The following is a 21,543-nucleotide window of genomic DNA, read 5'->3' on the forward strand; positions in this document are numbered from 1 at the left end:
ACCTCCAACACCAACCTTTGCAGCTGCACAACAAGGGAGTTCCAAGGTCTTGATCTCAGGCATCACTGTGAGAAACACACCACGAACACAATACATACTGCTCCTGGTCACTCTGGATTACAATTTCATTGTCCAATTCTTCTTGATTCTATCAAGTGTAATTTTCTTGACTAAGACCATCTATTTAAAAGAAAAGAAAGTATCCAGCTCCTTTCTTCTTGGTCATAATCTGACACTAAATAACTTACTGAAACACGTAATATTTTGGTATGAAGTGCCCAAAGACATTTGCCTGCAGCAACTCTCATAGCACAGCAAAGCTCTGCCAGGCCCCAAATCCAACACCACAAGCAGCATGGCAACCTCCCTGCCATCAAAGCTTGCTTTTTTCTCCCCTTGATTTTTCCCCAGCACTTCAGTGAACCCTTAACATTATTCCAGGTCACATATAAAAATCTATCTATATCTATCTGTTTGTACAATACGAACGATCATAAATAACTGTCAGATAATTGTAAAAAAAAACGGTGTCACTGCTGGTGGTACTATATGGCTGCTATTCTAGTTTCTAAGTGTTTGGGGTTTGCTCATTGATCCGCAACGTCAAGAGTATACAATGGTTCTCTCGAACACAAATCTAGATCAAGGAGGTTCTATCCCAGCGCAGAAACACGGAACCCATAACACCACATGAATAAACAAAATCCCTGGTCTTTTAATCTTCAAGCTGGTCAGACTGAGTTATTATTTTCCTGCCACCAGTTGTTTATCTCAGGTTTGAACTATTTATTCATCCATTTCTAAAAGTATATAAAAGGAACAACAGACCAACAAGTCGCTTCATCTACTCACCAATCCATTTCCTTTCCGGCTCTGCAGAGTTCAAACAGAGGAAGCGTGCACAAATCCTGGGTTAAGTGGCAGGACCTTCTCAGTAATTACTAAAAAGAAAACCTGTCCACATAGATCACTTTCAGAGGATAATTAAAAGGAAACAATAAAGGAAAAAATGTTGAAGTATTTATAGCACTAGACAGAGGGCCACAGGTGACATAAAGGCGATCCCCAGAAATCGAGTTTCCAGGTTACATTTTAATTAAGAAAACATTCACATATATGTCAACGTGAAACAAACATTCCAAAATTTAACATCTTACATGTTCCAAATCTACTTTGCTAATATGCAACAGCATTATTATTATTGTTATTATTTATTTAGCCTATCCTCTACTGCCTCACAAAGGCAAAACTGATTTTGGAAGTGAACAGCTTGCATGATATGCAGAAGACTTATTCTGTACATTCCTTCCATACTTTCAAATGAAGCTATTTTGTGCCACCAGTCAAATTCCCCGATCTTGGTGTCCCTACATACATTTCACTGCATGGATATGATCCGTTTTCCTCCTCTAGTCCCGGATTGTTGTGTGTCCTCAGTTCTTTAAAAAAGAAAAAAGTTTAACCATTAAGCAAAAAATGTCCATAGGCATCTTACATTGCTTTATTTAAAAAAAAAAAAGGGGGGGGGTGGAGGGAGAGAGAACACAAAAAACCCAAAAAGCCCCATCGAGACCAGACAGCTTCTTCTTTTGGAGAACAGCTTTACATTCCTGAGAGTGGATAACTGTTGGAACAAGACCGCTGCTAAACGTTCCAGGACTTGTCAGACATTGTAATCAGGGGACTTGCCCTGTGGTTGTCGCAGTCGAATTTGTAAGGTAGAAAACGCTCCCACAGTCACGTGAAAGAAGAGCTGCCACAGGTTGCGCAGTTCATACAGGTACATGTTACACAGGCAAATTAACCCAAAATTCAGGAAGGATTTGGCATTCCTCCAGCCCGTGTAGTATACAAACAGGTAACACTGTCAGGAAGAAAACAAAGAAACCAGATGACCGCATGGAAAACAACTTCCACTGAAGAAACACTATCTGGTCATAGAGAACTTACAAACCCCAAACAAGTAAAAGTCTAAATCAAACATGTAAGGACAGTATCAACTTAGCAGAAGGGCGAAAAGCACCTGACAGCAATACAAGGTTACATTTTGCTTCCATTAAACCCACTTGGAGAACAATTCTCTCACCATAATTGATTACAACTTGCCATAATGAGTGGCCTAAGAGAAAAGAAAATGGATGTTCCTGGCAATCTCTGGTCAGAATACACTCTGTTCTACCCGAGCAGTGGAGAACGAACACGAGCTGGTGTGAAGCCTAGTCCAGGTGAAGCACTGGGAAGGAGAGGGAGAACAGCAGGGCCCTGCAGTGAATCCTTGGCATCCCTCAGACACTCATCCAGCGCCCTGCTGGGGCCAGTGCAGAGAATTAACTGGCAGATGCAGGGAGGACCACAAACACTCACTGCTCTTCTTGAGCTGCTGCAAGATGGATCACAATCGGAGAGAAATACACGACTCTACTGTCATTCTACCGTGGCTTAAGGTCACGTTCTGCAGGCTGTGGTGTAACACAGAACGTGAGGACTGCACACGGTTCCCTGCTCTGCCTTTTTCCTACTGCAGCTGGAAATCTGCTCAAGTCTCCTGCCTCAGTTTGCATCTCTAAAAGGACACAGCTCTTACGTAGACATTATTTCACTTCCACTATTGTTCAAAAAACTTCCCTGACCTCTACAAAAAAAACAATCGTTTTCCTCACCCCCACATTCTAGCCATTTCTGTCTGCTGAAGAAAGTTTTTGCTGTGCTTCAAGATAGATAACAACATCACTTGGGCCTACTTTGTATTCCAAACCTGTTCCCAGTGGATATGTAACCACGCTCACACAGATTTTTAACAGCATCCATCATCAGATTATCTAAGTGTCACTTCTGTTATTCATTGGCATTTGCCACGTTTTATCAGTCAGAGAAACTTCACCTGTATTTTTTTCATGTTGCTCAAAAAAGGGCCAAAGTATTGTATATTTGCAACCAAACAATGCAATTGATTGAGGTTACTTTATATTCTATTTTAAACTCAACCACTTTCTTATAAAGCATGCATTTCCACTGTACATGTGGCTGAGATTAACTGAACTACTTGGAATTTCTGCATATCTAAATATCGTCAAATCTGAGTACTGACAGTATCAGTAAGGTTTTTATGTCCTTCCACCAAAGCAAAGTACAACTAGAGATAAGTAATCTGCGTGTTTCAGAATCCAGAGGGAATTCCTCTGAACCTGCTTAGCTACTTTGAGCAGAGCAAATGCAACCTACTTGTACTGCCAGTTTTACAAATCATAGCTAAAAAAGCAATTAGTTGATACTAGTACCTCAGCAATAAGAATTCAGATAATTTCCTAGTGTTGTCGCCTCCACTGACAACATACGAAGAAGTGTAACTGCTTCAAAGATTAACATAAGAGTCGGGATACGCTTCATCAAAATGATTAATAAATGTGAAGGGTTGAGAGACCAAAAATACTATGGAAGTTTTAAAAGTGTTACTGCAACACGATGAACGACTGTGAATTTCATTGAATATCTGGTTTAAATTAATTTTTAAGCTTATTTTTCCATGAGTCTAGGTTTGAGATACTAGATGACGTGCCACTTACCAAATAGAGCACCAATCAAAAGGCCAAAACTCTGTGGTTTTAAGACCTTACTGCATCAAGTGCTGTTACAAAATTCCTGGGGTTTTGGGGTTTTTTTATATTAAAGTGTTAGCCTGGCAATTACTGAGCATAACTTTTTATGTAGAAGGCTCCTCTGTGCTACTTCAGAGAAGATCTTTATTTTTATTTTTTTTTCTTTTTGTATTTTTTTGGTAATAAAAGTCAAGAGATCACTGAAGGTTCAGCTCCTGACGCTTTGCAGTTCAGGTACAACTGAGACAGCTCTAACTTCTGTACATTTCTTCTTCAGAAGTGCCAAGAAAACAGGGAGGAACACCAGACATGTCAGCAGGCCTGAACATCATATTCCATTTAAGTCCCATTCTTTGCCTGCAGACCCAGGCTACAAACATTATTGAAACCAGAAACACACTGCTAGGTTGTTACTAACTGAACAAGACAATACAGCATCATGGATGCCTTGTGGGTGAATTATAATGAAACACGCTGTCATGTAACACACAGAATTAATCTCCCAAACTCTTAAGTGTGGCAAAAGAACAGTAGAACATGCCAGAGAACCGACAGCCCTCTGAGTTCTGAAAGGTGACCAATTACGTATTGTAGGAATGACAGCAGGGGGTGCAGAACATGAGTCTCAACAGGTAATTTTAAATACCAAAAGAAAGCTTACATTCCAAGCTGCATGTATTATTTTTTAAAAATAGCTCTATTCAAGTCAGACAGTGGGGGAATGACATATGTCCTTATGCCAAAATGCACAGATGAATACTTCGCAAAGAATAAGATTTCTAATTTGGGAGAGTAGGGAAGAATGTGTATTTTTCACACACACACAAAAAAAGAATGGAGGAGCTCCACCCTTATCTGATATGAAAGAGATTATTGGCATAGAAAATTAACAGCAATCTGAGGAATTATTTAAGGCAGAAGCTGATGAAAAGTCAACAAGTAATGAAGAACACAAGTTGTACTGTGACATTTTGCTATGTATAAATCACAGAGAATGGAGATTACAGGTAACTTGGAGAAAAGGCTGGCTGATAGAAAGGCTGATAGAAAAGGAAAATCCTAAGACATTTTATTTTATGGTCTGACACTGTACTAAATATCAGCACACACAAGTAGAAACTGCACAGTCCACAAGTGCAGGAGATTAAAAGTCAAAAGAATTAGAAACAACAGCAGTTGAGCATGACAGACATGACAGTCATAGCTAAATGTAACAGCAGTGCCACTGAATGACAAATGCCAATGGGCACCAGAATACCTTGCTACAAACTATAGAGAAAAGTCAAATTCAGATGCAGAAATAGAAAACCAACAGACATGAAATGTAACGTGAAATAACAGACATAGTGGAAAGTGGCTGAAAGGTTTGAAAAGGAAAGAGGTGCACAATAATGTACGAAGTGAGGAAAATACTGGGGTGTAGTGCCCAGGTATTAGTGTATTTACTTCAGGTTTTCCCAAAGGAAAGAAGCAGTAATAAGGCATTTGTTCAGATGGTTAAGTTTACTCAAACTATTAAACTACTATTTGAAGGAAATTGACATAACCTCCGCTGCTGCTGACTTCAGAGATAAATTGTAAGCTCCAGACAGAAAAGTACACCAACTCTCTTCATCAACTAACTGGAGAAAAATGCCAGCAAACAGCAGCTCTTTGTACCAATCTGCTGTATGATGGTTTATGAACAATGAAATAAAACAGCAGAAATTATTTTTATAATCACCCCATCCAAGTACCAGTGACATTTAAGAAAACATGATGACATTTATGACTGGGTAATGTTTCTAAACTCTGGTGAACTATGCAAGCAGAAGAACATACCTGGTACAAACAGGCTGCTGTTCCAAGAAAAAATGCAATAACGTAGCTGAAATCTTCACCTTCATTCTGTGAAAATAAAACAGAAAGCTGTGTTTGAAGTGCTGGAGCGGGTCCAGAGAAGAGCAACACGACTGGTGAAGGGACTTGAACACAAGAGCTATGAGGAGAGGCTGAGGGAGCTGGGGTTGTTTAGTCTGGAGAAGAGGAGGCTTAAAGGTGACCTCATCACTCTCTAGAACTACCTGAAGGGAAGTTATAGCCAGGTGGGGACTGGTCTCTTCTCCCAGGCAGTTAGCAATAGGACAAGGGGGCATGGGCTTAAACTCTACCAGGGGAAATTTAGGCTGGATATAAGAAAGAAATTCTTTACAGAGAGAGTGGTCAGGCATTGGAATGGCCTGCCCAGGGAGGTAGTGGACTCGCCGTCCCTAGAGGTTTTTAAACTGAGATTGGACATGGCACTTAGTGCCATGATCTAGTAAACGGACTAGAGTTGGACCAAGGGTTGGACTCGATGATCTCTGAGGTCTTTTCCAACCCAGTCGATTCTGTGATTCTGTGATTCTGTGATTCTGTTTTATACTGTTAATATCTGGTATTTTACAATAATTAATAACTTTCACAATGTTTCAGTATGTTAAAATCATCTCACATAGAGATTTACAACATTTTCCTATACTACACTAAACCAGAAGACTAAGCACTAATAATTGCTTTAATTATATGTCTGGGGAAAAAAAAAAACAAAACCAAACCACTGTGATCTGGAACCTGACAAAATGTTTGTTCACAAGTCACAACTAACACTGAGATTTTCAAAAGCCTTAAGAGAAGAACAGCTCTAACACTGGATATTTACCTTCTCCAGGTGCCTCTGAAAATTCAAGTCCAAACACTGGTAAATACCTTTCATGTCAATTTTGTAGATCAGTGCCTTCCTCCAGCTTCACAAAATGGAAATGAGAAAAAAGGAAAAGCTGGAAACTGGCCACTAGGGTGTGGTAAAATTCTACCCAGAGAAGGCAGCAGGGAGCTCTGCCTTCAGGGCAGGGACAAAAACATCAATTTATCAGAGAGATTGTTGGAAAATTAAGTTTTCTTGAAGGAAAAGACAGAAAAAATACTTGAAGTGATAGATCTTCCTACTGTGTGTTAAAAAAAAATTCCTTCTAACTTATTCAAATGGGTTGGTATAGTTTCTATAGAGCTGAGCAGAATAAATTTACATGCTCGGTGATTATTCAAACTGCATTTCAAACAAACATCTGTGACAATCAAAAACTTTCCTAGGAAAACAATGGGTACTTATGCAAATGTTCTTCCTTGAAAGCCAGTATAATTTTGAGACAAAAGTGGTCCATTTGGAACTACAACTTGTTTCTGCTCTGACCATGTTCAGACTGAGAGAACTTGGCATAACAGAAAAATCTACTGAGTGATGAAGTAGTGATGTACGTTCACTGTTTCATTCTTGCTTTTTCCTTCAAAAATAAACCAAAACAATTCAAAAGAAGGACCAAGTATGTAACACTTTCATCAACCCTGTTCATGTATTCAATAACCTTCAGGAAATGTCGAGACCTCAAACACGACTGCTTTATTACATCTTTACCTATATCAACAATTATCTAAGTCAACTGGAACACAGGTCATCTTCTTTACCTCACTTCCCTAGAAAGCCCATATACAACTAGCACAAGAAATGGAATAGAAAGAAACTAAACGGCTCTAAGAAGGGTCAAAGCAGAAAGTTGAAAAAAGGAAATAAGTGTTTGTTGGAGAGGTTGTTTGCAGGGGGAGGTGTGTTATTTTTTAGGGGGGATTTGGAAGAAATCACTGAACAGTTTCCCTTATATTGATCCTTTCAGCACACAAAGAGAAATAAGCATCCTACTTAAGAAGGTTTATTTAAAACAAACAAACAAAAGGTTTCTAAAAATACAATTTTACAAAACCTCTTTAAAGATCCCTGCTGTGTGGACCTTTCAAAAAAACTGGCCAGATTTTCAAAGCTGTTCATAATTTTTCTCAAGTGTTTTTAAATAACATCTATTAAAATTAAACAACTCATATCCTGGCATAAATTTATAAAACAGAACATTATGTGCACATACTCACTGCTAGCAAGGTACCTAGGGAAGGAGTTGGCCACCCACCTCCTACTGCTTTGGAAACTCTCAGCCTCAATGAATGATGCATCGCACCCAAGCAGGATGCACAGATCACAAACAATACATGTTTCATAAAGAGAGGTCTGACCTCACAAACAGTATTTCTGAAAATAAAACTGGCAGGACTTAGTTCATATAACAAGCATCTTCTAAGGTGGTATTATGATTGCTATGAAGCATAACTCTTAAATTCATAAATATGTACAATACCTGGAGAAGACTTTCTATGGCATGAAAGCCACGAATTAAATTCAAAGCCCCACATAACAAACTAAGAACAAATGAGACAATCCCTGGCAGAGTCACAGGTTCCAGACGCTGATGTGGAGCTGCAAAGCAAAAGATCGAAAAAGGATATCAAAGGTCAAAGCAATGTCTTTAGAAATTTCATAAAACAGTAATCTCATTTCCTCAGTGGCTTCTAGCTCAAGAAGACATCACTAAAGAATAACACAAAATGACAGGGTTTTTTTCTAAAAAGAAGAAACATTTTAAATACTTCAACACCAAGGTTTAAGAAAAAGCCTACTTTCCTTCAATTCACATGCATAACTGTCTTATTATATTTAGTCTTTAACACAATACATATAGTATAATACCGAAAGCTGCTCAAACATGCCAGGAAATCAATAGCAAACGATGCACTTCCTAGTGAAATTCATCTACAATTAGCAGCCAGCTAATAGGTACTTAAGAGCTCCTCTCACAACCTCCACTTTTCTTTACCACTAATGCACTAGCAGAGCTACTGAGACTGATTTCGCTTGTTTGCTGAACAGAACACTATGAGGCAAAGCTATTACGGAGCCCTACCTTAAAAAATACAGCCAGTGAGTGCTACTAAAGACACAAATAAAAACACAGCTCTGAAACTAAGCTACTATCTATATTACAACCTTATACAGACCTTCCAGACAGTGCTCAGAAGTCACATACAAAATGCATTAAATTAAAACATGCTTCCTTTCCATGCATACCCACTCTTCCAGGCTTAGCTGGGGTTACTAGTATAGAACAGCTGTCTATGTTCCTCATTACTGTCCCTTTCCATAATTAATAACAGAAAGCAAATATGAGAAAACAATGTAAACCCCTTAACAATCTAAGTGACACTGGGAAAACAATAAGACTGCTGAGCCATACTTAAATCATTCTGCTCAAATCAACAAAGTGTAAAGATGTGAACAATGAGGTTAATGAACTGTAACATTAATAGAGGGGGGTGTCAATCCGGGTTGTTTGCATTGCACAGATCCAGGAAAAGGGCTTTCCAAACAGTTTATGAAGTTACAGAACCTGAAGAAAAAATGACAAAAGCTATTTCACATTGATAAGCAGACAGGGTGTCTAATTATGAGTGTGTGATAACTTTAAAATAAAACACAAAATTAGTTCCCTTAACTCATTTGTACTGAATTTAATAGAGTTGGGTTTTTTTTAACAAAAATAACTTATGTTTAACATTCAGAGCTTATTGCTTTTGTAACCGTAGCGCATATTAGAGGAATACTACCAGTAATCACTCAGTTAAGGCTATTTGCGCACCAACCCATTCTTTTTCAGTGACTCCTAACTGGTTGTTTTGTTGTTTGTTTGTTTGGGTTTTTAAACCACCTCATCTAGAGAGTGGCAACAAGCTGAAGGTGTATGTGACTGTTTGTAGCCAAAAGTCATTGTATTTCATTAACTGGTGGATAAAATTAGTTCACGGCTCTCCATGCACAGCTCTCCAGACACTCTCATTTTCCACATGTACCAGGGTAACTTTAAGACATCATGCGTTAAAACAGTATTTGAAACACCTCTTTGAGATGCACAGAGGGAAAAGAGTCTTGTCAGCTAAATCAAGACAGTCTATGAACGATCACTTTTCCCTCTTATTAAAATATGAAAACAACTCCTAAACCTTTAAAGGATGTTGCATAACTCTACTAATGTCATTAAGCTCTCCAGGGCTTAATACATTTTAGTGTTACAATCAAAGCAACAAGAGTCATTTAAATACAAAAAATAAAGGTGAAAGCAGAAGAATGAAGGAGCGTCAGGGCAGTGTAATGGCCAGCTGACCTTGAGCCAGTACGTCCAGAAATCTTAGAAATATGGTAACTGCCATATCAAAAACTCTCTAACACAAGCCAAGGATCAAATACAGCACAAATTATGAATTAAAATGTTAACATTTAAATAAAAATTTGGCAAATTTACATGATGTGAGAAACTGCACTACTTGTAAGAATATTTATTTAAAAATAAAAAGGAAGAAAAATAAACCTTGAGTACACCATTAGACAAAAAGTAACTTTGATTTGACGACTGCTCCTTCATTGAAAAAAAAAAAAAAAAGCTCAGATAACAGTAAATTTATCCTAACCAAATAAATACCTAAAATATCACACATCAGCATGCTGTCACCCTATTTCTAATGCCTTCCAAAACCTACATTCACTTTTGAAACAAGATTCTATCCATAATCTACACACTTTCTGCTTCACATATTAATAGTCACCCCTGTTTCTCAATACACAGCACGACTTTTGCTAAAGGAAAAGTGCTGCTATTTTCAATTACTTTAACAACATAAGAGGCCTGGACACCAGACCTTGGCTACGTATCCAGTTACAGGTACAGGCAAGTAACAGATGATGCTTCATTGGCAGAGCCCAAATGGACACATCAATTTCTGCTGTTCTGTATAACGAGATTTGCATCTACCTAACTTCCTACCTCTGCGTGCTATCCAACTTGATTTAACATACTTAATTCACTTAAAGCACGTCACACTTCTAACAGGGCAGCACATTCAGGAAATTATACTCGGCAAACCCTATATTTCTGTAAGAATCTGTCCTTAGAGCAAAGGAGAAACTCTGACGTTTAGCCAACTGAGCAGGGAGCAATCAGCCAGCGAAAGTTATTTTCAAGGGTGGACAGAAGTGATTAATGTAAAGAATTACAGAACTATTAATGTAAAGAATTACAGAACTATGAGCAGGCTTGCTAAAAAAAAAAAAGACTGTTATACAATAGCATCTAAAATTTGAAGAGGTGAAAAAGGAGCAAAGTGCAAACCTCTCATAATGTACAGCCCTTTGATGGTGAGTTTCTACAGCAATTCAAGGAAGGAAGTGGATAACTGAACAGAGATCTATGGAATTCAGAGGAAGAAGAAAGTTAAAAGTAACTGAAAGAGGGAAATTAAACAGAAGAAAGTCGACATGGAAAGAAAAGAGGACAACAGAACTGCTTCTATAAAATGAGTTGTGGAGAGGTAGGTAAAAAAAATGGAAGATCATCTGCCAGTTGTTGTTTAGATTTACTTTATAGCAAAAATGGAAGTGGTCTTTGCAAATTTTAATTTAAGCCCATATGATCCTCCAACACTTTTACTCAGAAAAGTGCTAAAACCTCATCTCCCACTGCCTGCACAACTCTGAACACACAGCCAATTTTGACACAGGCAGAATTTTAATTTTCTTTTTCCAGTTGCAGGTAGCTCAAATCTAGACAATTTTCAGAGTTAAATCGTTTGCCACTTGTGCCACCATAACCTTTTTCACAAACCAGGATCTCAGCAGCACATGAAAAAGTAACAATGATGCAAGCACAGACAGAGGCCAAAGAGTGGTATCACAGCATTACATACCTTTAAAAACAGCACACATGTACAAGCAGTAGGTAATTAAAGGTATGTACAGTGCTGCTTAAGAGATTCCAGTCTTCTATGCAATTTAAACATCTTCATACATTTCCTTTATTAATTTTACAGAATGTAATACTGTTAGATAGCAAATACAGAGATTCTAAGTTATTTCTACACTGTCTCACAGCACTTAGAATTTCCAGGATCAGGGTGCCAGCAGCACCAATAGGGCACCCTAGTGATTTGTTTGGGTTTTATCTTCAGTAGAAAGTCATTTTCAATCTTCCAGAGGAATCCTTACAAGTAAAGTAATTAGGATAATACACTGGCAAAGAGATCCTCTTAATATATATAAATACAGCACAAAATTAAGCTGATCTCTTTTACTACAGAACTTTAGGAAGTGTTTAGATTTATAATTGCAATTTTCACCCTGACAAAGTAAATGGTATCAGTGCAGGTCTGCCCAGGATAACTACCTTACAGATAAAGGCACTTTTGGGAAAAAAAAGGGGAGGGAGGGACAGTAACTAACTAAAAATCAACACTTCCTTTCATTCTATTTACAATTTTGCTTCACTGAAGACTGAAATCAGATTATACCAGTTTCACATGTGGAGTCCACGTATTAGTGCAAGAATTTGACGAGTTTTAAATTTTCTGTCCTGCTGGGAAACATCTAAAGGTGGGTGTCAAACTGATTCAGAGCGCTCAATAGCACAAATCTTTAACCCTGTTCAAACACACAGTTCTACATTTACATTCTACGTGACGTAAATTAATTTTAAAAAATAATTAATGACTATTTAAATGAATGTAGCAAGTATACACTAAATTTCTATTATTAACATCGTACATAAGGTACTTATTTTAGAGAGTACAACTTCTAGCCAGCACAGCTCTCTGGATTTTCACTGTCACAGACGCTTCCTAAAGCATTCCCAGATCCTTGTCCCTCCAGCTGCTCTAACTCCTGACACTATGCTCTTACCTGATGTCACCATTGGGTCTTACTGGGCAAAAACAATAAAAATTTTCATAAATCTTAAAAAGCCAGAAAGAGGATCTTGTTAAGTGCTCATATTCATTTGCTTATTTTCATGTAGATTCTTTTTCCCTTCAATAAAGCAGCCCACTGAATAGACGCATTTCTCTCCCTGAGTGCCTTGGGAAGACAGGCACTTTGAGCAGAGGACAAAAGAGACATCTAGGCTAAAATACATGTAAGGTCATGGCAGCTTTATGCTTTAAGAACACCACAGTGAAAAAGCTTTTCTTAAAGAAAACAATATCAAAGATTAATTCTACTACCCTCCATCTGTCTCACTTCAGGATACAAAAGCAAAAGTCTGAAACTTACCTGCAGATATCTTACCAGCACCCTTGTATTCTGCCACAGATAAATGTGCGAACCCATTAGCTGAGCCAAGTTCTGACACGGAGATTTGATAAGGTGGTCTCAGTTTGATCTCTGTCTGCATGTCAGCAAGATTCATCTTTGTTGACAAAGAACGTGTGTTGTTATATCTCTGTTTGGTCCTCTGAATGAAATTATCTGTGTAAAATTTAAAATAAAAAGATACACCCTTACGGACTTTCGCTAATTAAATAATCCAAGACCATGCAGCTTTATGTACTACGTACTTTGCAAATTGAAATATATTGTTTGAAATTATTGTATTTATCTCAGATTTTTATTACCATTTCTGGTTTGTGACTAATAGATCGTGGGCTATTTACTTTTGCAGTAAAAAAAATTAAGCTCTAGAAATCTAATTACTGTGAATAAACTAATGACTTTTCACTGCATGAGACTGAATGCATTGCTAATACAATGGATTTAATGCATGTATTCTAGCTCTTCCCTTAGTTTAGTAAACATCCTTATGAAAAAATTAACTCCTGCATTCAAGTATAAACTTACTAGGAGTATGAAATGTGCTTGCAAAATATTCAGGTAGAGAAAATTAATACCATCTTATACAGATATAAAAACTGTAATAGACCACATTCTAATTTAACAACTAGTAGAACAAAGAAGGTGTTAGGAAAAAGAAAGTTCACAGAAATATTCATAAGGAAGACAACAACGTCATACAGAAATCGTTAAAAATTGCCTGACTGAATTATAGACAAGAATTAACCAACTGGAATATCTTCCACCATATTTCTAAAACCATGGTTCTTTTTTCTCTAATGCATTTTATAAGAATATTTAAAATAACTGCCTAACATATAGTATTAAAGCCATAGATATTAATGGAATCCATAACAGCTGCTATCTGGTATGTATGAGATTAGTTGTATTTTGAGCTTGCATGACAGAAGACTAAATGCTTCACTATATCATAAAACAAATGAAAATCTCTCCCTTTCATGTACTAAAAAAAATTACAGCACAGCTGAGAGCAAACATGAAATTGCAATCTTTTACTTGAGAAATTTACAAAGCTCAATGCCTTTATAAGTTAAGTATTTCAACAGGTATGAAATCAAACAACTCCTAGTATCATTAACCAAGAGAAGATGAATTCCAGATTCAGTCACACAAGGCTTAAACCAAAACCTACTGGAATGAACAGAAAGATTATAAACAAGTTTGGATAAAACTCTAGGAGCTAATTCAAAGCCCACAGAAGTATTTCTTTATTGACTCTAATGGGAATTATATTAGATTCTAAATCCACCTGAAATGTAGCTATAAGCTGCCTTGGACATGTTTGTTTTGGGCACAGCAAGTTGCACATCTATTTAAATATTCATTTCTCGTACTGTGAGAATCAAGGGAAAAAAGGCAGATCCTTACCAAACTCTATAAAACAGTACGGTCTGACAGCAGTATTTGTCTTCATCATATTGTAGGTAGTGATGAACTCCTTCTGAAGCTCATCCAGGAAGCAGAAAGCCAGGACACTGGGATAATTTTCAGTGCACAACATCATGTAGCTTACTCCCAGAGAACTTATAAAGCTAGAATTGAGACCAAAAAAAAAATCAACCTTTCAAATTTCAGTGCAGGTAATTCACTGCCTCACTACTCTGATCTCATATTCTATAATCAGAAAAACAAACAGTGCTCTGGGACAGCAAAGGAATTAATGTTTAATGAAATGTCCAACACTATTCTGGAACTAAAAAAAAAATTACTTTTAGGCAATGTTTTACTTTAACACCATATTGTATGGTCATATGAGAAGCTATTATACATGTATGTATATGTATATACGCATGTGTGTGTAACAAAGCTTTCAGGATACAGAAACACATCAGGTTTGTCCTGTAATAGCTTTTCATTCATCTCCAATGCAGAATATGAAGTCTGGTATATCCCCAAAATGCAAAAACTTATCTTCAGATTGTGGGGGGCAAGAGGGCAGGCTGCTGGGGGCAGCTGGTTCTTTCTAAAATATGTGAGGAAATAAAACTGTTCCATAGAACGCAGAATTCATAATTCTCCAAAGACAGTTGCAAGGATGACCAGAAATGGCAAATACAAAATCAGAAAGGGACAGTATTCAATATAGCTACCCCTATTGCATTTAAGCAATTCATTCACGTTTTCATGTCACATTCAAATTTCTTCAAAATCTTGATCGATAACTTACACTATTAAAAGCAAAGACAAAAGTAATAAAAAACATCCTGACTAAGCCTTATGTTTCATTCTTAAATGTTAAAGGTTATCAGTTTACAAGCCAACTACAGCTGAGGTTTAAACAAAAAACCACAGACTGGAAAAATTCATGCTTGGCCTAACCCTGAGAAATGCTGGGATGGAGATGGGGAAGGCTGAGCACTTTCAGGATCATTCTGGTGGTATATTTGCCACCACTGTAACTTCAAATAAAAACAAATGAATAACTAGTTGATGTAGCAGGACAAAGAACAAGACTGGTCATTTGCATGTAAGAAACAACCTTGAAATGTAAAGAAATATTTCTAGTAGGTCAAGGACTTTAGTATTTATAAAAATGCTGTCTATTTCAAACTAGAACTTCCACCAAAGTTTAAGCAAGTTTCTAATTTTTCTATAATTTCTCATTTTTCAATTTCTGATACATAAATACTGCCAAGAATTAATCTTAATTCGATCAATAATTTCTAACGTGAACTGTTAACTTTATAACTTATAGACAGACAAAACCTATGACACCACAAATATATAGAAAAATAAGTCTTACTTTATATTATATTGCCCAGTTTTCAGAGTACACCTATCAGGAAGCTGAGATAATTTCTTTGAGAGCATTTTAAAGTATTTTCTACATTCCTGCATGCCCGTGCTCTGGTCATAATCGGTAGAAGCAGACAGTGGGAGTCCATCCCTCACGCGGACCACGGAGGCAGATAAAATCATAGACATTGCCAACAGAGTTACCGACAACCTACAACAAAGCACAAAATCAGGAGGAATCAGAATTAAGGTAGAGGGAAAAACAACTGAATCAACTGTTCATTCAACAAATTTCTAAAACTGTATACTGAGCTTAGGCTTAAAATGAGGCACAGGGAGGATTTCAACTATAGTTCAGATTAGAGTCCTAACTGAATAGGACCTATTAGTCTAAACGAACCACGAAGCAGCAGCAGCACATCTAATGTCACGTTTTCAAATATTTTTATCTGAACTGCCATGAATCCTCACCTAGAGATACCTGTGGAGATCGAAACACTATTACTTAGCCTTAGTATTATACTACTGTGGCACTTCCACCCTTCAAGCTGTGAGTCCTCTTGTTTACTGTGATGGCATTTATAGTGTAAAAAACCAAGAACAATAGCTGGAGAGGAAAAACATGTATGGTAAAGATATGCCAGATGGAAGAGTTATCCAGGTCTTGGATCAAGCAATAATATTAATGTGCTTTCATGAAACTGTGTTACTGAGGACATGTTTAAGTACCCTGACAAACAGACTGACACAACTTACATACTATCAAATAGGAAATCAAGGAATCAGGACAGCAAGGAACATAATCCAGCTCCCCCAACTCTCAATAGAATTTCTTACACATCAAATGTCTTTTTTTTATCTGGGTCTCTGTTTTCTTTAAATCTGCAAAATGTGTCTATCAGTATTACAGAAGTACTGAGCAGGTTGAAGTGGTGCTTGCAAAGCCTACGTGCTTTCACAGTATTTAGTTTTTCAAAGCATAACGATTAAAACTTTCTGGAATATAGTCACTTAAAAAAAGAATAAGTTGTATATTTAAACATTTTTTCATCAAAAGGAGAAAATTTATAGCAGGCATTTAATAGTATAAACACATAGCCTGCTGACAGTCTTTCAAGACTGACAACAAATTTTTTAAATCTTCAGGTTCTTCAACCCTTAGATTAAATCAAAACCTCCAAAAGTTCAGCAAGACAAGCATTAAAAGAAGGATTACTGCTAAGTATCAGTACACAAGGTTGTCCTCTTACAAGTGGGCGAACTGCTAGAATTTATATGAAGCCAAAAGCAAACACTTCCTCAACTCTTAACACTGCTCTGTAGATTCCTGCCATATACTACACCTATCACTTCAGAGATTGTGAAAAAAACAGACTTTTGCCTCCTTCAGATGATGCTACTCAAGTTCCATAATGCCAAACTGCAAAAAAATCATGCAGATTTCTGAATACAGCTAAAGGATGCTTTTGTGTGCAATACTGACATGCTTATAGCATCTAACTATGACATTAAGGATGCTTTACAAGCCATAGCAACTAGAAGGCTGAAAAGTTAAGAATTCAAAAGTTTTCCAAAATAATACCACCTCTTCATAAAAGAGAGGAAATAGCTTTTTTTCCCTGAACTCTCACCTCCCATATCTCCCACTACCCAAAGGTTATATACTCATTAGGACACATATTGAATAATAGTCAATATTCAGGTTTTCCAACTGTATTTACTCCTCAGAAAGAGGTACATAATAATGAAAACATTGAAAAGGTTTCATAATTTTCAATTTAAGAAATTCAGCTCCATCAGCAGTCAAACTTCAACCTGCTTTGAGATGCTAAACAAATCCCAAACTAATAGCCTTCTAATTTTACTTGTATTGCATATCAGACTTGGAAGCCACCGTTGCTCATAGACTGCTGAATATCCCTGGGCTTTTATTAGGTATACTTGTTATTTCAGCACTTCACTACAGAATTCCCTATGGTGCAAAGTGCTTTGATCAGCTGGACACAAAAACAGAAAACAAAACAACTTTAGAATTTGCTCTAGATTAGCTTGCTGGAGTGAAGCACTCTAGAAATTAAACATGCAGTTCTATCTCTATGTGAGTTCACGCACGTGCTTCTGGCAGGAAAATTCAGATGGAATGCACACAGAATCTGTTTTCTTAACTACACTGCTACCATATAACCACAGCAGCAGCTCATGAGCATGACAAAATTGCAGAGAAGCTTTAAACTGTAACAGTTCTTCAACAATAACCACCTCTGCCTCTTGGAACTCAATCCTGAAAGGGACTTCGGGAGCTGTATCAACATAAACATAAGAACCACGATGTGATAGTAAAGTTTAAAATTTCGCTCATTAACTTACTTGCACAAAATGTAATTTCATGGATATGCATCTCCTCTGAAGAAGCAAATAACTTCCTTAGCACCTAACATGAAGAAAGGAACATAGCTCCATGTCCTGTTCCAGGAAAAGGTAACAAACAGAACAGCAGTGCAGGAGAAACTCAGAATCCTGTTGCCAGCTCTCAGAAGGAAAAATATTGTTCTGTTCACTTTTTAAGTGATCTTGATCGTTAAAGTTCATGTTGAGCTACCTGATGAGATAAGAAAAAACAAAAAAGTTAATAAATGTACTTACTGGCTAACAATATTCTTCAGCTCTTTTTGTGACGGCATATGTATTGGAAAGGCCTGAATGCAACTCAGGGAGACTACTCACAGGTACTCAAGTAGAGAGGAAACTAGAATAACAGAAATAGCAAAATGTTTCTATGTTATTTAAGTCACTTCAGCCACTTAAAAGGGGAAAATATATATCCATCTGTATGGTACATGAGTAACTCAGGGTAACAACCTTGCACTCTGAATCCCATCAGTCACCACATACACTAAGATTAATTAATCTATAATTTCACCTGATCAGAAACCTGAACACTTCAGGAACATAATACAGCATAACCATGGCTATATTTCCAAAGCATTAAGTTTTTCAATATTCAATCTAACAACAGTTGATGTACTCCTACAACTAAGAATAAAGAATCTAAATGTCACTAACAATAGCAAGTATGCACAGACAACAGACAAAGTGAAGGATAAAGACCCCTCTAGACCTCTAGATGTACTCTTCCTATTCTGTATGTAAATAAATATTTGCATAAACCTAGAACAAAACCAGTTACTTTCTTCAGGACTCCCACTTATATTTAGAGAAACTAGTCTCTCTAGCAGAAGATAAGCCCCCATTAAAACTTGCCAGTTCTCTTCTTGTAATATGAAACCACACAAGGTAAAAACTGTGTTTAAATGCATGGTCTTAAGATCACCAGTCAACCCGGTTTGTTACCATCATCTTAAAAACCCACCCAGTGAAAATATGTGCTTTTTCCTCAGCTTCCTAACAGCGGAATCAGAAAACTACCTAAAAAAACTAAGCTAATAAAAGCAAATCACTTTTGTTGAAAGCTCACACATATGTACAGAGATGTGTAATACACATATTGTAACAAAATATTCAACCTTACTTGAAAATGTATTAACATAGCAAGAAACTCTAGTAAATTTTCAGAATGAAAGAGTACTTTACTCAGCTCTCAAAACAAAATGGTTCTACAGAAGGAGCCAAGTGGTAAACTTGATATAGGCATATAGGCAGAGATTGAAGAAAGAACATTAAAGATACAGTAGTGTTTTTAGAACTATCTTTAAACGTCTTTTTGAAACATCTATTCAAAACTACAGAAAGTAATTAACCATACCATTACAAATTTCATAGGTTCTCCCCTAAAAATTCTGTCTCCATCAAACACATGAAGATGTCAAAAGACCATCCTTCCACCACAAATGGTCTACAAATCCATTCCAAGTAGATAGACATGGACAGGGACCGGGTTCGCTGTCTCATTCTATGACAGAACTGAGGAGTATGAAATCCAACCAGCAGGTGTTGGGCTCATGGACACCACAGATGGTCCTTCACAAAACACACAGTTCACCAGTGGAACTGCTTGTCACAGGATGTTGTGATGCCAAAACATTATGTGAGTTCACAAAGTAACTGGAAAAGTTCACAGAAGACTATAGGGATTATTAAAACCAAAATACTACCCTTTGTTTATGAAAAATCTCACCCCCAAATGATCACCAACAAGGACCGTACATCACGGAAACCTCACGCCATGCTTGCGCTATTCTTACGTTTCCCTGTGTGCGGCTACTTCTGGCCCATCCTTATTGATTTCCCATTAACACAGACACTTCACAGCCCTTCGTGCCAAAGAGGATTGGGAGAACTCATGGGAAAAAGGAACACGGAGAAAGCTGGCCAGGTCACAGTCAGCTGAAATGGTCACTCCTGTTACTCCACCCTCCCTAAAGCTGTCCAATTTATCATACACTTGTCAACCTCCACCGCTTTCACAAATAGGAATTATCAAATGTGGCTCCAGTTTCATTTCGTCCCATGAGTGTGAAAACCTGGACAATGAAAACTAGAGCCTGTTTTACTGTGCTTGTTTTTTGAAGACATATTCTCTTGTCATCTCATTTATTTTTGTGTTATGATGGTACTTGATCCTGAGGCAACATCTAGAGAAGTCCTAGAAAGTGGTGTATGTTCCAGTCTTCTGTAACGAGCTGGTCTTCCAGCTTGTGATCTGACAGTAATTGTTTTATACCTAACATCTCCCCATAACTTTTTTACAAGTAAGTGTTTGAAAGGGACCAGTGAATATGGTTTGCTCAGGATACTTCAACTGTTTAAAAACAATCTAGCTCCATAAAAATTGAAAGAGATTCTAGGTCGATCTAGTGTAAAGCCAAGCCTACCCTCTTGCACCTGCTGGCCTTCAGCACCAACTCAACCAAGGCACTTCTTGCCACGATGTTTGCTTCTCATAACCACCTTCCATAAAACATAAGACTGGAAAGTGGGTGCAAGCTGCACATCTGCTTGATGCAGAACAAAAATATAGTTTCTGTGCTTACTTCAAGTGCACATCATAGTGTTGGACAATTTATTGTCCCCATTTTTGAGTGTTGTGACAGCTGCATTACGCAGGTAGGTGTCTTAATTTTTCCACTGCACAGCATACTTCAGAAATCCGTATTACAAACTAAAGCACTACAGAAGGTTACAACAAATATAGCCACTTTGACATCATCAGGTATGATCGGACAAGGAAATAATCCTGAACCAGTAGCCCATATAATCCTTCCCATAAAGCACAGGAAAAACAGACCTTGGGAACAGAATCAAGATTCTGAAAAACTATGGGAATGGAACAAGCTGCATCCCAAAGTTTGGGAGCTCGACCGTTTCATCTGCCACCTACTTACATGGCAGCCTCCACACGATCATTTTCATTATTCTAACAGCAACTAGAGCAGGACGAGGTAACGTGGTCACTGAATTAACCAAGTTCACACTGCTTTAGACTGCAAACTTTACACAAAGCAGGGATGCTCACACAGACCCCACCACAGGCTTTTGCTGCCAAGCGATAGTGACGACCAGGCCTGAGGTGCCACCGGTGCCCCTGGCCGGCCCCGCTGCGCCCGGCGCCCGCTGACAACGGAGCCCCGGGGGACGGCCCGACACCCGCCTGTCGCCCCTGCCCATGAGCAAACGCAGGCGAGCCGGTGGCTCCAGCGGCCGGACTGCCACCGGCAGCCCGGGGCACGGCGGCGGCCCGAAAGGCGGAGAAGCCGGTGACAAGACGCTTGGCAGGACCAGACTCGCGCCCAGCCCGGGAGCCCTGAGGCGGCCCGGCAGCCCCCGGGCCTGGAGCCGAAAGGGGAAAGCAGGCGGCAACCGTGAGACCGGGCAGACGCAGGGCCCTTCGGCAACACCTCCAGCACCGCCCCATCCCTCCCTCCCTCCCTCCCTCCCTCCCTCTCTCTCTCCCTCCCTCCCTCCCTCCGTCCGTCCGTCCCGCCGCCAGCCCCGCCAGCCCCGGCAGCGGCCCCCGGGAGCGTCACCTGCCTCACCGGAGCGGAGCAGCCGCCTGCCGCCAGGCATTGTGGGAACTGTCCACGTCCGCCCCGCGCCCCCCCCGCCGGCGGGGGAGCGCCCTCACGTGACTCGGACACGGCCGCCTCATTGCTCCACGGGCGGGGCGGTGCCGTCGCCATGGCG

General features: G+C 38.6%; 1 protein-coding gene across 2 annotated transcripts; it reads right to left on the reverse strand.

Annotated features, from left to right (window-relative positions):
* Positions 1–1,072: 1,072 nt before the first annotated feature.
* SEC22A (SEC22 homolog A, vesicle trafficking protein) lies at positions 1,073–21,528 on the reverse strand. 2 transcript variants are annotated; one of them, XM_065070517.1, is made up of 8 exons: positions 21,396–21,528; positions 17,770–18,001; positions 15,410–15,613; positions 14,035–14,198; positions 12,589–12,783; positions 7,799–7,917; positions 5,418–5,483; positions 1,073–1,864 (listed from the first exon to the last, which is right to left on the reverse strand). In XM_065070517.1, the coding sequence occupies exons 3-8, from the start codon at positions 15,589–15,591 to the stop codon at positions 1,664–1,666; spliced, it is 927 nt and encodes a 308-aa protein (XP_064926589.1). In that variant the 5' UTR covers positions 15,592–15,613; positions 17,770–18,001; positions 21,396–21,528; the 3' UTR covers positions 1,073–1,663. The 2 variants fall into 2 exon arrangements, with proteins under 2 accessions (XP_064926589.1, XP_064926588.1); XM_065070516.1 differs by having other exon boundaries at positions 21,387–21,502.
* Positions 21,529–21,543: the final 15 nt, after the last annotated feature.

This window comes from Columba livia, chromosome 7, assembly GCF_036013475.1.
Source record: "Columba livia isolate bColLiv1 breed racing homer chromosome 7, bColLiv1.pat.W.v2, whole genome shotgun sequence".
Taxonomy (NCBI): domain Eukaryota; kingdom Metazoa; phylum Chordata; class Aves; order Columbiformes; family Columbidae; genus Columba; species Columba livia.